The sequence below is a fragment of the Bos taurus genome, chromosome 1 (assembly GCF_002263795.3).
Source record: "Bos taurus isolate L1 Dominette 01449 registration number 42190680 breed Hereford chromosome 1, ARS-UCD2.0, whole genome shotgun sequence".
Classification (NCBI taxonomy): Eukaryota; Metazoa; Chordata; class Mammalia; order Artiodactyla; family Bovidae; genus Bos; species Bos taurus.
In genome coordinates, this window is record NC_037328.1 from 45,125,485 (window position 1) to 45,141,368 (window position 15,884).

At 38.5% G+C, this 15,884-nt stretch overlaps 1 protein-coding gene across 2 annotated transcripts in view; it reads left to right on the forward strand.

Annotated features, from left to right (window-relative positions):
* The window catches only part of ADGRG7 (adhesion G protein-coupled receptor G7), a 63,263-nt gene that overhangs the window by 43,420 nt on the left and 3,959 nt on the right, over positions 1-15,884 (forward strand). For both annotated transcript variants that reach the window (NM_001083702.1, XM_015470857.3), the window contains 4 exons: positions 4,046-4,392; positions 5,375-5,471; positions 9,527-9,682; positions 11,748-11,904. In NM_001083702.1, the coding sequence (NP_001077171.1) occupies positions 4,046-4,392; positions 5,375-5,471; positions 9,527-9,682; positions 11,748-11,904 (757 nt within the window). The remainder of the gene's footprint in view (positions 1-4,045; positions 4,393-5,374; positions 5,472-9,526; positions 9,683-11,747; positions 11,905-15,884) is intronic.

Consider the following 15,884-nt stretch of genomic DNA (forward strand, 5'->3'; position numbering starts at 1 on the left):
GGGGTCTTTTGTTCTAAAGGTATTGCTACTTAAACATTTTTTTCCGTGAAGTTTGATTTATAAAAAATTAAAAGTCTACAGAAAAGTTGAAAGAGAATACTGAATACCCATATACCCTTCACTTGGATTCACCAGTTATTAATACTTTGTTTTCTCTCTTTTTCTGTTTTTTTCCTGAAATTTTGAAAGTATGTTGTAAATATCATGACCATCATCTCTAAATTCTTCAAGCATGTATGTATCTCCTAAGAACAAGGGCACTCCTACATAATATTATTATCCTCAGAGAATTTAACTCAAGAATTTAACATTAATATAAGGTTATCATGTTAATATATGTATTCACATTTCTCCGGTTGTTCCAGTAATGTCTATTTTAGCTGTTTTCCACCTCCCTCAATTTATTGAGTTATTGCGTCTCTTTAGTCACCTTTGGCCTACAGTGTGAGGCTCTAAGCAACATGTGAGGAGGTAAATATAAAACTATGAACAAGACAGATCATCTCCCTTGGAATTTACATTCTTGGGGAGAAGACAGACATTATACACATATATACAGAAATAAATATATAATTATACATTGTGGTAAGTGCCTTGAAGGAAAATTACATGCCATGTAATTACAAGTCTGTCACATAAAGTGAAACTCTTCTGTCTGTGCTTTCATTTGAAAAGACACTAAAACATTTATTTGATCCCATCTGAAAAGTTGTGGTAGCTGTATAATTAATACGTTTGCCTAAGATTTCACTCCTTCTAATTGTCATCAATGTTGTAAAATCATAAAGCATATATTAATGTAATTACTCCTTCTAATTGTCATCAATGTTATAAAATCATAAAGCATATATTAATATAATTGGCAAACAGATTTGTTCATCAGATTCTGAGACATTAGAAATAGAGAAGTACTTGAAGGTGTTAGAACTTTAAGCACATTAATAGGGGAAATAGTTATTTCAAGAGGCCTTGTAGTCTAAAAAACACAGAAGGGTCTGGATGATAGTGAGCGGAAATTTTGTAACATTTTTTAATACAGGACTGTAAGCTCCCCTGGTGGCTCAGACGGTAAAGAATCTGCCTGTAGTGCAGGAGATCTGGGTTTGATCCCTGGGTCGGGAAGATTCCTTGGAGAAGGGAATGGCAACCCACACCAGTATTCTTGCCTGGAGAATTCCATGGACAGAGGAGCCTGGCTGGCTACAGTCCTGGGGTCACAAAGAGTTGTGACTAACACTTTCACTTTCATACCGTAATATACAGAGAACTGAGTAGGCACTGGCGACCCACTCCAGTACTCTTGCCTGGAAACTCCCATGGACGGAGGAGCCTGGTGGGCTGAAGTCCATGGGGTCGCTAAGAGTCTACTGAGCGACTTCACTTTCACTTTTCACTTTCATGCATTGGAGAAGGCAATGGCAACCCACTCCAGTGTTCTTGCCTGGAGAATCCCAGGGACGGGGGAGCCTGGTGGGCTGCCGTCTATGGGGTTGCACAGAGTCGGACACGACTGACGTGACTTATGAAAGGTTGTTGTTGAATCACGCTAATACACCAGGATTCTTGGCCCCCGGAGGAGAAGAATTCAATCCGGGGCCAGAGACGAGGCTTGATCGCTCAGAGCTTTTGTGTAATAAAGTTTTATTGAAGTATAAAGGAGATAGAGAAAGCTTCTGACATAGGCATCAGAAGGGGGCAGAAAGAGTACCCCCCTGCCAGTCTTTAGCTGGATGTTATATAGTCACTAGCAGTCTGTTAATGAAAGAAAGGAATGTCTTAAAATTCAGAATGGCACCAGGCCCCTCACCCATAAGATGCATTTTGGGATAATCTTGGCACCAAATGGTTTATCCTGGGCCATAAAATGATTAACTTGAATCTTGAAGAAGGGCAGACCACCATACAAATAGTTTCATTTACATAGATTAGGGGAACAATATCCATACTGGTTTGTCAAGTAGGTTCTGGGCCAAGAGGCAGAACCGACTTGGAGACAGAGTTTGGGGTAAAGGCATAGTACATTAGCATAGCTTAAGACAAACATTTCCATAAGAAAAAGGCATTGGTTATCTCTAGACTCGAGAATAGCTAACTTCAGGCGAAGCTGGGTGTCATTATGGCAACACAATATTTTAAGAGAAACCTCCCTTTAAATTTGTATAGAGGAGGAAAAAATATTGCTAGTTTGTTTCCTCCTGCCGCTTAAGAGAGATAGAAATGTCTGACACTTGCAGGCTATTTCCTCTATTTGGAGACCCCTGGCCTTCCTGCCTGTTACCCTCTCACTTAGCAATGATATGTCATAAGTTTTAAAGAATACTTGGTTTTACACCCTCAGATTATATCTTCAGATGAAGGAACAGTCCTCAGGCATGTTTTACATTGTGTTTAGTTGCTCAGTTGTGTCCGACTCTGCAACCCAATGTACTGCAGCCCATCAGGCTCCTCTGTCCATGGGGATACTCCAGGCAAGAATACTGGAGTGGGTTGCCACACCCTCCTCCAGGAGATCTTCCCAACCCAGGGATCGAACCCAGGTCTCCTGCATTGCAGACAGATTCTTTACTGTCTCACCCAGCAGGGAAGCCCTCTTTTACATTCAGTTCAGTTCAGTTCAGTCGCTTAGTCATATCTGACTCTTTAAGACCCCATGAACCACAGTATGCCAGGCCTCCCTCTCCATCACCAACTCCCGGAGTCCACCCAAACCCATGTCCATCAAGTTGGTGATGCCATCCAACCATCTCATCCTCTGTTGTCCCCTTCTCCTCCGACTCTCAATCTCTCCCAGCATCAGGGTCTTTTCCAGTGAGTCAGCTCTTCGCATCAGGTGGCCCAAGTATTGGAGTTTCAGCTTCAACATCAGTCCTACCAATGAACACCCATGCCTGATCTCCTTTAGGATGGACTGGTTGATCTCCTTGCAGTCCAAGGGACTCTCAAGAGTCTTCTCCAACACCACGGTTCAAAAGCATCAATTCTTTGGCACTCAGCTTTCTTTATAGTCCAACTTTCACATCCATACTGACCACTGGAAAAACCCATAGCCTTGACTAGATGGACCTTTGTTGGCAAAGTAATGTCTCTGCTTTTTAATGTGCTATCTAGGTTGGTCATAACTTTCCTTCCAAGGAGCAAACATCTTTTAATTTCATGGCTGCAATCACCATCTGCAGTGAGTTTGGAGACCCCCAAAATAAAGTCTGCCGCTGTTTCCCCATCTATTTGCCATGAAGTGATGGGACTGCATGCCATGATCTTAGTTTTCTGAATGTTGAGCTTTAAGCCAACTTTTTCACTCTCCACTTTCACTTTCATCAAGAGGCTTTTTAGTTCCTCTTCACTTTCTGCCATAAGGGTGGTGTCATCAGAATATCTGAGGTTATTGATATTTCTCCCGGAAATCTTGATTCCAGCTTGTGCTTCTTCCAGCCCAGCATTTCTCATGATGTACTCTGCATATAAGTTAAATAAGCAGGGTGACAATATACAGCCTTGACATACTCCTTTTCCTATTTGGAACCAGTCTGTTGTTCCATGTCCAGTTCTAACTGTTGCTTCCTGACCTGTATACATTAGAAGCTCTGTTTTACATTAGAAGTCCTTGTTGTGGGCCATAGAAATATAAACATACTGTGGACTAAGCACCACTTTGTCTGATGGATATTTGGTCCTGGCTGCCAGGCCATCTACTGCATTCCTTTAGTTGTATCAGGTCACTTGGAGGGAGATACACAGGGCCTGGAAATTCGCGCAAATAGAGTTCACAGAAGGGCATTTCTGGAGAACAGCTAGCACCTTTGATTAGAACACAGTTTCAAGAAAGGAGGTATCAATCTGTTTTCTTGAACTCACTTCTTTGTGGGAATCAGATGAGGAGAGATTGTTTCTCTGATGTAGTTGGGAAGGTCTATCTACCAGCTGGCCCAACTGGGCTATGAGCTAGGTTTACATGGGTAATAATATCCTTTTTTTACCTCACGATTTCACTAGAGTTTCTTTTTTGTAGCTGTTTTGTTTATTTAATTATATTTTTTATTTTCAGGAAAGTCAGAAAAACCTCAGTAACCTGGGTGTTGGTTAGTCTGTGTGCATCAATGTTGATCTTCAACCTCTTCTTCGTGTTTGGAATTGAAAACTCCAATAAGAACATAAAGACAAGTAACAGTGAGACCAATAATACTGACTTGAATAGTAATGTAATGCTCAGACAAGACACTGTTGTCATCTCGAATCCCAAGTGCACTGCAATTGCTATCTTACTGCACTATTTTGGGTTAGCGACCTTTGTCTGGATGGGACTCAGTGCTGCCCAGCTCTATTTCCTTCTAATTAGGACCATGAAGCCTCTTCCTCAGCATTTCATCCTTTTTAACTCTTTAATTGGATGGGGTAAGTGTTTGCTTCTACACTTTCTCAGAAATTTAATTTTGTTGAAATCATTTAATTTAAACAAACACCTATTGAAGACCTAGTAGTACAAGGCCTCCAGATAGGGGAGACGGAAAATCCAGCAATCACTAAGAGTGCCTTCTGTCTAGTGAAGGAGTGTCTTCTGTGAAGAGGGCAGATATGACCAAGCAGCTATCCTAAACACATCATGCTGCTGCTGCTGCTGCTGCTGCTAAGTTGCTTCAGTTGTGTCCGACTCTGTGCGACCCCATAGACGGCAGCCCACCAGGCTCCCCCATGCCTGGGATTCTCTAGGCAAGAATACTGGAGTGGGTTGCCATTTCCTTCTCCAATGCATGAAAGTGAAAAGTCAAAGTGAAGTCGCTCAGTCATGCCTGACTCTTAGCGACCCCATGGACTGCAGCCTACCAGGCTCCTCCGTCCATGGGATTTTCCAGGGAAGAGTACTGGAGTGGGGTAACACATTATGAGCTAACTTTAAATGTTTATTTCCTTTAACATCTCTGTTAATTAGACTTGAGATTTAGACCACATGTAATCAACCTTCTGACTACTTTAAAAAAAATATTTCAAGACAGTCAGAGGGACTCTTTTAAGAAAAGTAATTTGAAAAATTTAATGGGTTCCTGCAAAGGAGAGTTGTTTTAGTGTTATCTAAATTTAAGTTTATTCAAATGGAAGAGAAATTGAGCCATTTAAGAGTGGACATTGTGTTAACAGTTACAAAAAGATTGGAAATGGTATAGGATTGGTACACATAGCCAACATTGAAAGGGAAAATAAAACACTGAAAAACTATGTCCACTGTTAACCTGCATCTGTAGATCACTTAGTACATTGTGTATAGTAGAAAGAACAATGTATCCTGAAAAAGGTCAGATATATAATTCATTCACAGTCTTTTATAATTAACCCCAGGTTTGGGTAAATTATTTATTCTGCAATTCTCTTTATGACATAGGAGTCCCGGCTATAGTGGTAGCTCTGACAGTGGGAATTATTTGTTCTCAGAATGGAAATAATTCACAGTGGGAGTTAGACTACCGGCAAGAGGAAATGTAAGTTTTTATTTTTTAAATGCCCGTTTTTTTGTGTTTTTTTTTTTTTGAGTGTAACTACTCAATGACATCGAGTCCAAAGGTCCTTGTAATATGCATCTCACTTTATAATTGTCATATTATAACTGTGTATTTCAAATTCTCAAAGAGCACATTATATTTTAAATGCAATGATATGAAAATTTCCTATGATAAATCCATTTACAAAGCAAGTAATTACCTTCCTTCTAAATTTATAAATGTGAACTTTTTAATATTAAGTTTCTTCTTTCATTACCTCTGAAAATCATAGGAAACAAGAAATGTAATCCTTAGTAACCCCTTATCTTAGTTTCTTATCTAAAAACTGAGAATAACAATAATAGTAATACCTGCTCTGGGGTTACTGTGAGGGATCAAGCTAGTGTGAAAACATTTTATAACTTGAGCACTATCCATGCTTATGAACCAGTTCTGTGTTGATATGATTATAATGAGTATTTCATGATGATTTATCAATTCTCTCTGTGACTCCAGCGTGAATAATCAACTGTCAATAATGGGAGTACCTGCATGTATACATTGCTATATTTAAAACAGATAACCAACAGGGACCTATTGTATCGCACAAGGAACTCTGCTCAATGTTATGTGCCAGGCTGGATGGGGGAGGGGAGTTTGGGGGAGAATGGATACAAGTATATGTATGGCTGAGTCCCTTTGCTATTCACCTGAAACTACCACAGCATTGTTTATCGGCTATACTCCAATACAACATAAAAAGTTTAAAGTTTGGGGGAAAAAACAATGGGAGTACCTGAATGCATGGTATTTGCTTGAGGAGATGGTATTCGTATGAGGAAATTGAGAAGAAAGCTCTATGTGTATTTCTGCTGCCAAATGGTAACTGCTTTTTAATTTATTTTTCTTTCTTATTTTATAAATGCAACCATTCTTATCCTTGGATTCTGCTTTAATTCTCAGACCAACTTAGATCAGAACAGAACTCTTGGAAATGTGCAAGTATACACAAGGGAAGGCTGTAGTGTCAGGGCGCTCACCTATTTCTAGGGCTGACCATGACCAAGTGTAAAATAGGGATCTAACTGTCTGGCTTGACTTTAGCAGCCACATGCTCCAGGCACTATTTTTTTCTGTTTAATTGAGAATAAATATCTTTTGATGGGTTTTAAAATTTTAATTCCACAATTGAAGATCAAGAGTAAGATGCAAATATCTCATGGGAGAGGTGATTCACCTCAAATTGCATTATTATTAATTTCCTATCCTGACTGAGCCACAGGGTTAGACCCACGCCTATAGAAGTCTTCAGTAGAAAGATGCCTGCTGTCTTAAATTTATTCACACTGAGCTGTAAAGAACTGAGAGCAGATTCTTTCCTGAGTACAGTATTAGATGTTAGGCAAGACCCTGGCAACTGAAAATAAGAGTTGGGAAGAAAGGAAAGGATGTGTAATATGAATATCAGCTTCATCTTGGACCCTTTTTCTCCCTTTCCACCCTGTACACATGCATCAAAGTTCACATTTCTTCAGGATATATTTAGAAAGAGGAAGGACTTTTTTGGGTTTTCTTGAGTTATGCTTCCAGAAATTGCTTCTCAATATACCATACTCCCTGTCCCCCAACCATGGCTCCCAGTTCTACCAGTCATGTCTGAAATCCTTACCCCAGTTCCCTTGAGGTACTGCTACTTCTGCCAGGACCCAGCTAAGGTGTGACTGCAGGACAGGCCACACGCTTGTTTAATGCTCTGTCCCCCAGATCTCTGTCCCACCATATAGGCTGTTTCAGACTTTCCTGAAGGGTTATAGTAACCATTGCGAAATTATAATGCTTGAGGGAGAATTTTGTGGAAGCTATGCTCTATCTGCTACAGCTATCTTTTCCCATGTTTCCTGACAAAATCACCAAGGAGTTAAATGCTTCATCTGAGGTTCACTTATAATACTCTTCAGACCTCAGGTTCATAGCTGTTCATCAGATTCAACTTTGAGCTTGTGACTCTTGAATCTTAATTCTAGAAACCCCATTCCTACAAGGATCAGTCTCTTTGTAGAATTCATCTTCCAGGTACTCAAGCCAAAAACTTTGGAATCACTTTTAACTCTCCTATATCTCCCATCTAACCTATCAATAAATCCTTTTGCTTTACTTTTAAACATATCTGGAATCAGACTACTTCTCAGCATCTCCTCTTCCTGGGTCTAGGCCACCAGACTGTTGCAGTAGACTCTGAGCCAACTTTCTCCTTTTGGATGTGCTTTTCTGTTATTCCTGCATCTGAAATAATACTTTAAAAACTAAAGACAGATCATGTCAAGTTTCTCTTTCTCGCCAAGAGTACATTCAGTCACCTATAAAACTCAGACATAATTTGCATCTTTTTGCTAATCTCATCTACTTACTCTATTCTGGCCACATTGGCCTCTTAGCTGTTCCTTAAGCTCTCAGCTCAGAGCCTTTGTACTTGCTGTTCCCTTTGCCAAGAACACCCTTCCTCTTCATCTACTTCAGATGTTTACTCAAATATTTTTTTCCATAAGGGTTTTCCTGATCACTCTATTTAAAATGAAACTCTTCCTTCCCAATTCCCCTATGCAACACACACAGATACACATATACATGGTAGTAACTACCCTCACTACCTGTTTTATTTTTCTCCATGGCACTTGTTAACATCTGATATATGGTATATATTTTATTAATGCATTAGTTTTATTTATTTTTCCTGTACCAGAATAACTTCACTAAAGAAAGGAATTTTGGTATTTCATTCACTGTTAATATCTTGGTATCTAGAACAATGTGGCACATAGCGTGTACTCTATAAATACTTATTAAATGAATGAATTTATTCTTATAACAATGCCAGGAGATGATTACTGAATTTCATAAATTAGGAAAAATATGCCACCAAAACTGCCACCAACAATAACAAAAAGACAAAAACAGATGCAATGAGGGCTTCCCTGGTGACTCAGTGGTAAAGAATCTGCCTCCCAATGCAGGAGACGTGGGTTCAATCCCTTGTCTGGAAAATCCCACATACTGCAGAGCAACTAAGCCTATGCACCACAATTGTACAGCCTGTGCTCCAGAGCCCTGGAGCAGCAACTATTGAGCCCATGTGCTGCAACTACTGAAGCCTGAATGCCTGGAGTACGTGCTCTGCAACAGGAGAATCCACCACAATGAAAAGCCCACATATTGCAACTGGAGAGAAGCCCCTGCTCTCTGTAACTAGAGAAAACCCCACACAGCAACCAAGACCCAGCACAGTCAGCACAGTCAAAAAAAAAAAAAAATATATATATATATATAAAAACAGATGCAGCAAGTTTAAAGAACTAATCAAATAATTTTAATCATTAAATTTTTAAAAATGTCTATTAATGAGAGTTTAAATAATTTATGGTATAATGAAATAATGGAATAATATGCAGCTGTGAAAAATCATGAAGATAATCTTTATATTCTGATATGGAATAATCTCTAAGATATGTTTTTAATTAAAGTAAGAAGTATCATATGTTATCATTTGCTTCAGAATTAGGAAAATGTATACCTTTGCCAGTGTATACATAGCCTAACTCTAGAAGAATACACAAGAAACAGTGAATACCACCAGAGATAAAAACTAGGTGACCAGGGATAGTTGTAGGAAGGGTCTTATCTCTCTATGATAATTTATACCTTTAAAATTTTGAGCCATCTGAGTGTGTTACATATTCAAATATAAAATAATAATTTACCTAACATCAAACACCTTTTAAGTGACAGAGAGGGACTTTTAAATTTAGGACCACCTGACTCAGAAGTCTACTTCCTTTCTCCTAGACAATACAGTCTCACAGAGAAATTTGGCAGTATCAGTGCATTTCATTTTTCTAGTCAATTGAATTCTTGAAAATCATGTCCAGTATATATAAGACAAAGGGATACTGACTTTTAGCAGGTCTTTCAGTCGAGTGAATATCAGTAGTGTGAACAGCATAGAGAAGAGTTTGTATACTTTTCTTAGTTTGCTGAAATCATTTCTTTTCTCTCCATAGCTGCTGGCTGGCAACTCAAGGAAGCAGTGGTTTGATAGCAAGTCCATTGTTGTGGTCATTCATTGTACCTGTGACCCTTATCATCATCAGCAACATTGTTATGTTTATTATCATTGTAGTCAAAGTACTGTGGAAGAATAATCAGAATCTGACAAGGTAAGATTCCCAGTGAATGAGAAGTTGGCAGGCATGTTCATATAGTACATAATATAGCACAGTGATATATTCACTGCTCCTGGAAGAGTTTTCAGACTCCAGGAAAATGCAAGAATATGTGGTTTTCAGGACAGATTTTTTTCTTACACTTTGTCTCAGAAAGTAAATCGTCTCATCTTCCAACATCGATGCTATAATGTGAGTCTACTGCATTACTTAAGTTACTTTTGTGCTATATAAGCCTAACAAAACTAAACTCAAAGGCATCAAGGAAAAAATTTTATCTCCCAGTCCCAAATATTCATGAAATCAGATGTAAATACTTAAAAATATGAGAGGGTTGTAAGGAGAGGCCAGTGACTGTATTTTCATTTCACAGACTAGTAACTGTAGGTTGTATCTTACATGTGTTGCCTGAATCACATAATGACTTTAAATTTTTGAATATTAGTTGCAAACATAAAAATTGAAAGATTTCACTTAAAAACTATATTTTTTCTTGGAAAAAATTAGAACATCTGGCAAGATTGGGCCCACATTCCCTGCAGATAGGGTGTGTGCACTCTGGTTTATTACTTCCCGTGAACTGATTATTCCTCTCTGTAACCTTTATGACCTCAATAAGCATTTTCATTGTCGTCACTGACATACAGAAAGAGCTTTGATTGGAGAGACAAAGAAGAGAAACTATTAAACACATACAGTCCTCCCACTTCCATATCCTACAGCATGAACTGGTTAGAACACAGTGCTAATGAAGCTATGAATTCAGGCTTAATTCTATAAGACTGCTTAATCCAAGTGGACTTACTGTAAATATATCTGTGAACTTTATTGATCACTAAATAGATCTATTTTGTATGAAAAGATGGGTGAAAAACAATCATAATTAGTATGAATGTAATCTTAAATGTGTACTTTACCAGTCAGGAGTAATTATCATATTTCCTATATGGATGATAGCCTATATTGAGAGGAGCTGTGGGGAAAAGACTATCACTTATACTCATTCAAACCTGTTTTTTAGCAGTGAAGAAAATTTTGGTAAAGTCTTATTAGCCTAATTGTGAATTCTTAAATTTCCTTTATACAGAGGAGTATCATTTAGGCCATAGCCATCAAACAAATTCATTTCAAAATTTTGACTGACAGCCCATGGTTCTTAAACTGACTTATTACAATGAAGAGTAGGTTACAATTTAATTTTTAACAAATTATCTTCTATGTATCAGTTAAGTTTTGCTATATAACAAATTACCCCCAAATTTAACAGTTTAGACTGACAAATATTTATTATTTGTCATACGTTTGAGTGTTGGTCAGGTGGTTGTTTTGGTCTTGGCCAGTTTGAATGCTGGTGGATAATCTAGGATGAGTCACTTTCATGCTGATGTTGGTAGTTGATTGGTATTGAGTGGGAACTACTTAGGGAAGCTTATCTCTGCTCCATGTGGTCTCACTGTCCATTAAACCAGTCCAGGTTTCTTAACATAGTACTCTCAGGGTTTCAAAGGGCAATAAGAAAAGGCATGCTCTGATGAGCAGAATGCTTTCAAGCCTCTGTTTGGGGAACAAATGCTGATGTCCCACTGATCAAAGCAAGTCAGAAGGCCCAGCTCAGATACCAGGAATATAGACAGCCTGACAGGAAAGTCTACACTTTAAAGGCTTATCAACCTATAGCATGCAAAGGTCCCAGATCCCTGAAAAAGGAATTACTGATCCGGTAGTAATAATCACTAAAATCAAATTTCATTCCAAGGAAAACTTGATTCTTTGTGAAATTTGCCTATATTTAAGGAAGTATTTATGCTTGAGCTTTTAAACAGATACCACCGTTTTGTCTTCTTTTCTTCCTTCCTTGCTTTCTTTCTCTCTCTTTCTTTTCATATACATATATTTTATCCAGAGTGACATAGGTTTTTCTACCTGAAGCATAATGTTGTTTAATGAACAGTGTATATGTGGAGCTGGACATGTATTTTCAATAAGAGGTTAACAATGATATTAAAAAAACAAGAACCTGAATTGAACCCTATTTTCTTTCTTGCTTTCTCTTATTTAGCACAAAGAAGGTTTCATCCCTAAAGAAGATTCTTAGCACATTATCTGTTGCAGTCGTCTTTGGAATTACTTGGATTCTGGCATACTTAATGCTAACTGATAATGATGATATCAGGCTCATCTTCAGCTACATATTCTGCGTTTTCAACACAACTCAGGTATGGTATGGATTAGTCTGAAGGTAGTGAGAGGGTAACAGGCAGGAAGGCCAGGGAATAGGCTGCAAGTGTCAGAGGAAATAGGCTGCAAGTGTCAGACCTTTTTATCTCTCTTAAGAGGGAGGAGGAACAAACTAGCGATATTTTTTTCCTTCTCTATACAAAAAATTTTTTTTAGTTTTATTATTTATTTATTTTTTTACTTTACAATATTGTATTGGTTTTGCCATACAAATTTAAAAGGAGGTTTTTCTTAAAATGCTGTGTTGCCATACTGACACCTGGTTTCACCTGAAGTTAACTATTCTCAAACCTTGAGTTAACAATGCATTTTTCTTAGGGAAATGTTTGTCTTAAGCTATGTTGATGTACTATGCATTTACCCCAGACTCTGTCTTCAAGTTGGTTCAGCCTAATGGCTCAGAACCTACTTGACAAACCAGTATGTTATACTCAGATATTGTTCCCCTAATCTATGTAATGGAGAAGGCAATGGCAACCCACTCCAGTACTCTTGCCTGGAAAATCCCATGGACGGAGGAGCCTGGTAGGCTGCAGTCCATGGGGTCGCTAAGAGTCGGGCATGACTGAGCGACTTCACTTTCACTTTTCACTTTCATGCATTGGAGAAGGAAATGGCAACCCACTCCAGTGTTCTTGCCTGGAGAACCCCAGGGATGGGAAGCCTGGTTGGCTGCCGTCTATGGGGTCGCACAGAGTCGGGCACTACTGAAGCGACGCAGCAGCAGCAGCAGATGGCAAAGAATCTGCCTGCAATGCAGGAGACCAGGGTTTGATCCCTGGGTTGGGAAGGTCCCCTGGAGGAGAAAATGACAATCTGCTCCAGTATTCTTGCCTGGAGAATCCCAGGGACAGAGGAGCCTAATGGGCTGCCGTCTATGGGGTCGCACACAGTCGGACACGACTGAAGCGACTTAGCAGCAGCAGCAGCAGCAGCAATCTATGTAAACAAAACTATTTGTATGGTAATCTGCCCTTCTATAAGATTCAAGTCAATCATTTTATGGCCCGGGATGAATCATATGGTGCCAAGATTATCCCTAAATGCTTCTTATGGATGAGGGGCCTGGTGCCATTCTGAGTTTTAAGATATTCCTTTCTTTCATTAACAGACTGCTAGTGACTATCCAGCTGAAGACTAACAGTGGGGTACTCTTTCTGCCCCCTTCTGATGCCTATGTCAGAAGCTTTCTCTTTCTCCTTTATACTTTAATAAAACTTTATTACACAAAAGCTCTGAGTGATCTGATCAAGCCTTGTCTCTGGCCCTGGATTGAATTCTTCTCCTCTGGAGGCCAAGAATCCCGGCGTCTTTTCGTTCAGTAACAACCTTTCAGTAGCAGACCATGCAGTGGCAGAGATGATACCACCTTGGATCAAACTTTCTTATCTTAAAACTCTCTGAAGGTCACTGCTTAGTTAACTTTAGGTGACTCTATTCTTAATACACTTTGAGGAAAGCGGAAGAAAAATATTTTTATGGCTTATCTACTATATCCTTTCCTGAGCTGGAGTTCATGGAATATAATTTCAATACAGTTGAACCATGTTAGTCCTCCAAGCAGAAGGGGTTCTGTCAAGCAGCTAGCCTGGCGAGCACCACCTTTCCTTCTCTTCCATGCAGCAGGTCCAAGGAGCCTCACGGTGGTTAGTATGGTCAGTGTTGTACTGGTCTCTGGAGCCTGGACCCCTGTGGGGTTGGCTGAATTTTTTTTCTCCCTTTTTTGAAATTTTATGATTATTTAACTTTTAAAAGACTTTATTGAAAAATAATTGGAAATAATTGCTTTGATAGGAACAGAACCTTATGAAGTTGTTTTTGTGACATACGTAGGATGTCACACATAAGACTGAAAATGCTTTTATTCTTGAGTCTTATCTCAAGAATATATTTAAAATAATAAATCTTTTAAAAATTTCATTCATACTTGTTTAAAATATCTGAATGGAAAATTTATATTCTTTCCTTCTTTGGAAACCATTCTGTTAACATTTTGGGAGTATCCACTGTGAGAAGCTCAACATTTAGATTAAGAATTATGGTCACCTTCTGATTTTCATCATGAAAAAATAGTCATATAGATGAATCCAAATGGTAACTGAAAATAAAAAATTTTGTTTGACTTCAGAACATTTTTGTTTTTATTCATTCGTATTTGTGTATTATATATTGTTGTTGTTTAGCTCCTAAGTTGTGTCTGACTCTTTTGTTACCCTATGGACTGTAGCCTGCCAGGTTACTCTGTCCATGGGATTTCCCAGGCAAGAATACTGGAACTGGAGTAGGTTGCCATTTCCTTCTCCAGGGGATCTTCCTACCCCAGCAATCAAATCTGCATCTCCTGCATTAGCAGATGCAGTCTTTACCACTGAGCCACCAGGAAGCCCATGTATTATACAGGGGGAATGTCAAAAGTTTCAAATAAAACAAGGAGGCATTATTGAAAGACTTACCTTAAGATCAGGAATTTCTCTCTGTGCTTCTTATTCTGCGCCTCTTCCTATAGTGAACATTGCCTTTTGCTCTGATGAAATGTATTACAAGGGCTTTTCCATCAGTACATGGAGTTTCATCTTTTCTGAGCTGGCAGAGTGAATTTATACTTCAGTATAATTAATGTACTCTTCTTCTTAGGTTGTTTCCATATCTTGGCTATTGTAAATGTTGTTAATGAACATTTGGGTGCACATATCTTTTTGAATTATTGTTTTTGTTTTCTTAGGCTATATGCTCAGGAGTGAAACCACTTGATCATATGGTCGTTCTATATTTAGTTTTTTTGAGGAACCTCCATACTGTGTACCACAGTGGCTGCATCAGCTTACATTACCGCCAATGCCTTTTGCCAGTCCTTCTATATTGGAATGTCATGTTATTTTGACTTTTTAATTTTAATGAATTTCTCATTAATGATAGGATGTTTTTGGAGTAATTGTTTAATGGTTAGTTAGTAAATACTAATGAGGACTTTTCTATCTGATAATTTTTCTTTAGGTACCATGGCACATGGATTCCAGATTAGCTTGGCATTTAATTCTTGGCAATAATCTTTTTTTTTTCCCATTGAAATCGCATAGACTTTATTGAGATTTTTATGTTGTGGAAAAACTGAGACAGGTCAGAATTTTTTTCTTCTTCTCAGTCTTATATAACCCCTTAGAATATTTTTTGAAATAATTTTGAACTCATAAGAAGTTATAAAAATAGTACAGAGAGTTCCTATGTAGCCTTCACCAAGCTCTTCCAGTGATAGCATCTTATATGACTATAATATGTATAATAAAACTCAGGAAAGTGACACTGATACAATCCACATAGATTATTTACCTGTAAGCTTCAAGTGCAGGGAGCTGTGTGCAGTGTGGGGAGCTGCTTGGCTGTCTGAATTGCTGCCACCATGTTTAATGTTTGTAGGACCTCGCCCTGTATCCCAGGCAGCCCTCTCAGGCATTTTTTGAGAATAATTCCATTAAACAATAGATGTTTCAAAAGGGAGGGGATATATGTATACCTATAGCTGATTCATGTTGAGGTTTGACAGAAAACAACAAAATTCTCTAAAGCAATTATCCTTCAAAAAAAAAAAAGTAGATGTGTGCCTGCCACCAAATTTGAATGGCTATAAGGCAGACCTTTACTGGTTGCAACACCCAAGGGAAACTCCCCAGAAGGACAATAAGTAGTGTAAGCTTAGTCTGGGATTGCCAGCCGAATCATGGAATTATCACCTAAAGTGACTGGTAATTTAGAAAAGTATCTAAAAGAAGAGCTAGGCAAGGATATTTTTCTCCTCCATGCACAGGAGAGACATATTACAAAATAGAGACTCATTGCAAAATGTTAATACTTTATGGTAAAGTTGAAGGTGGTCATTTGGCAAGAGCATTGAACTAAAAAGAGATTTAAGCTATCTTCCAGCTTTACAATGAATGATTCATATGATTTTAGGAGTCACACA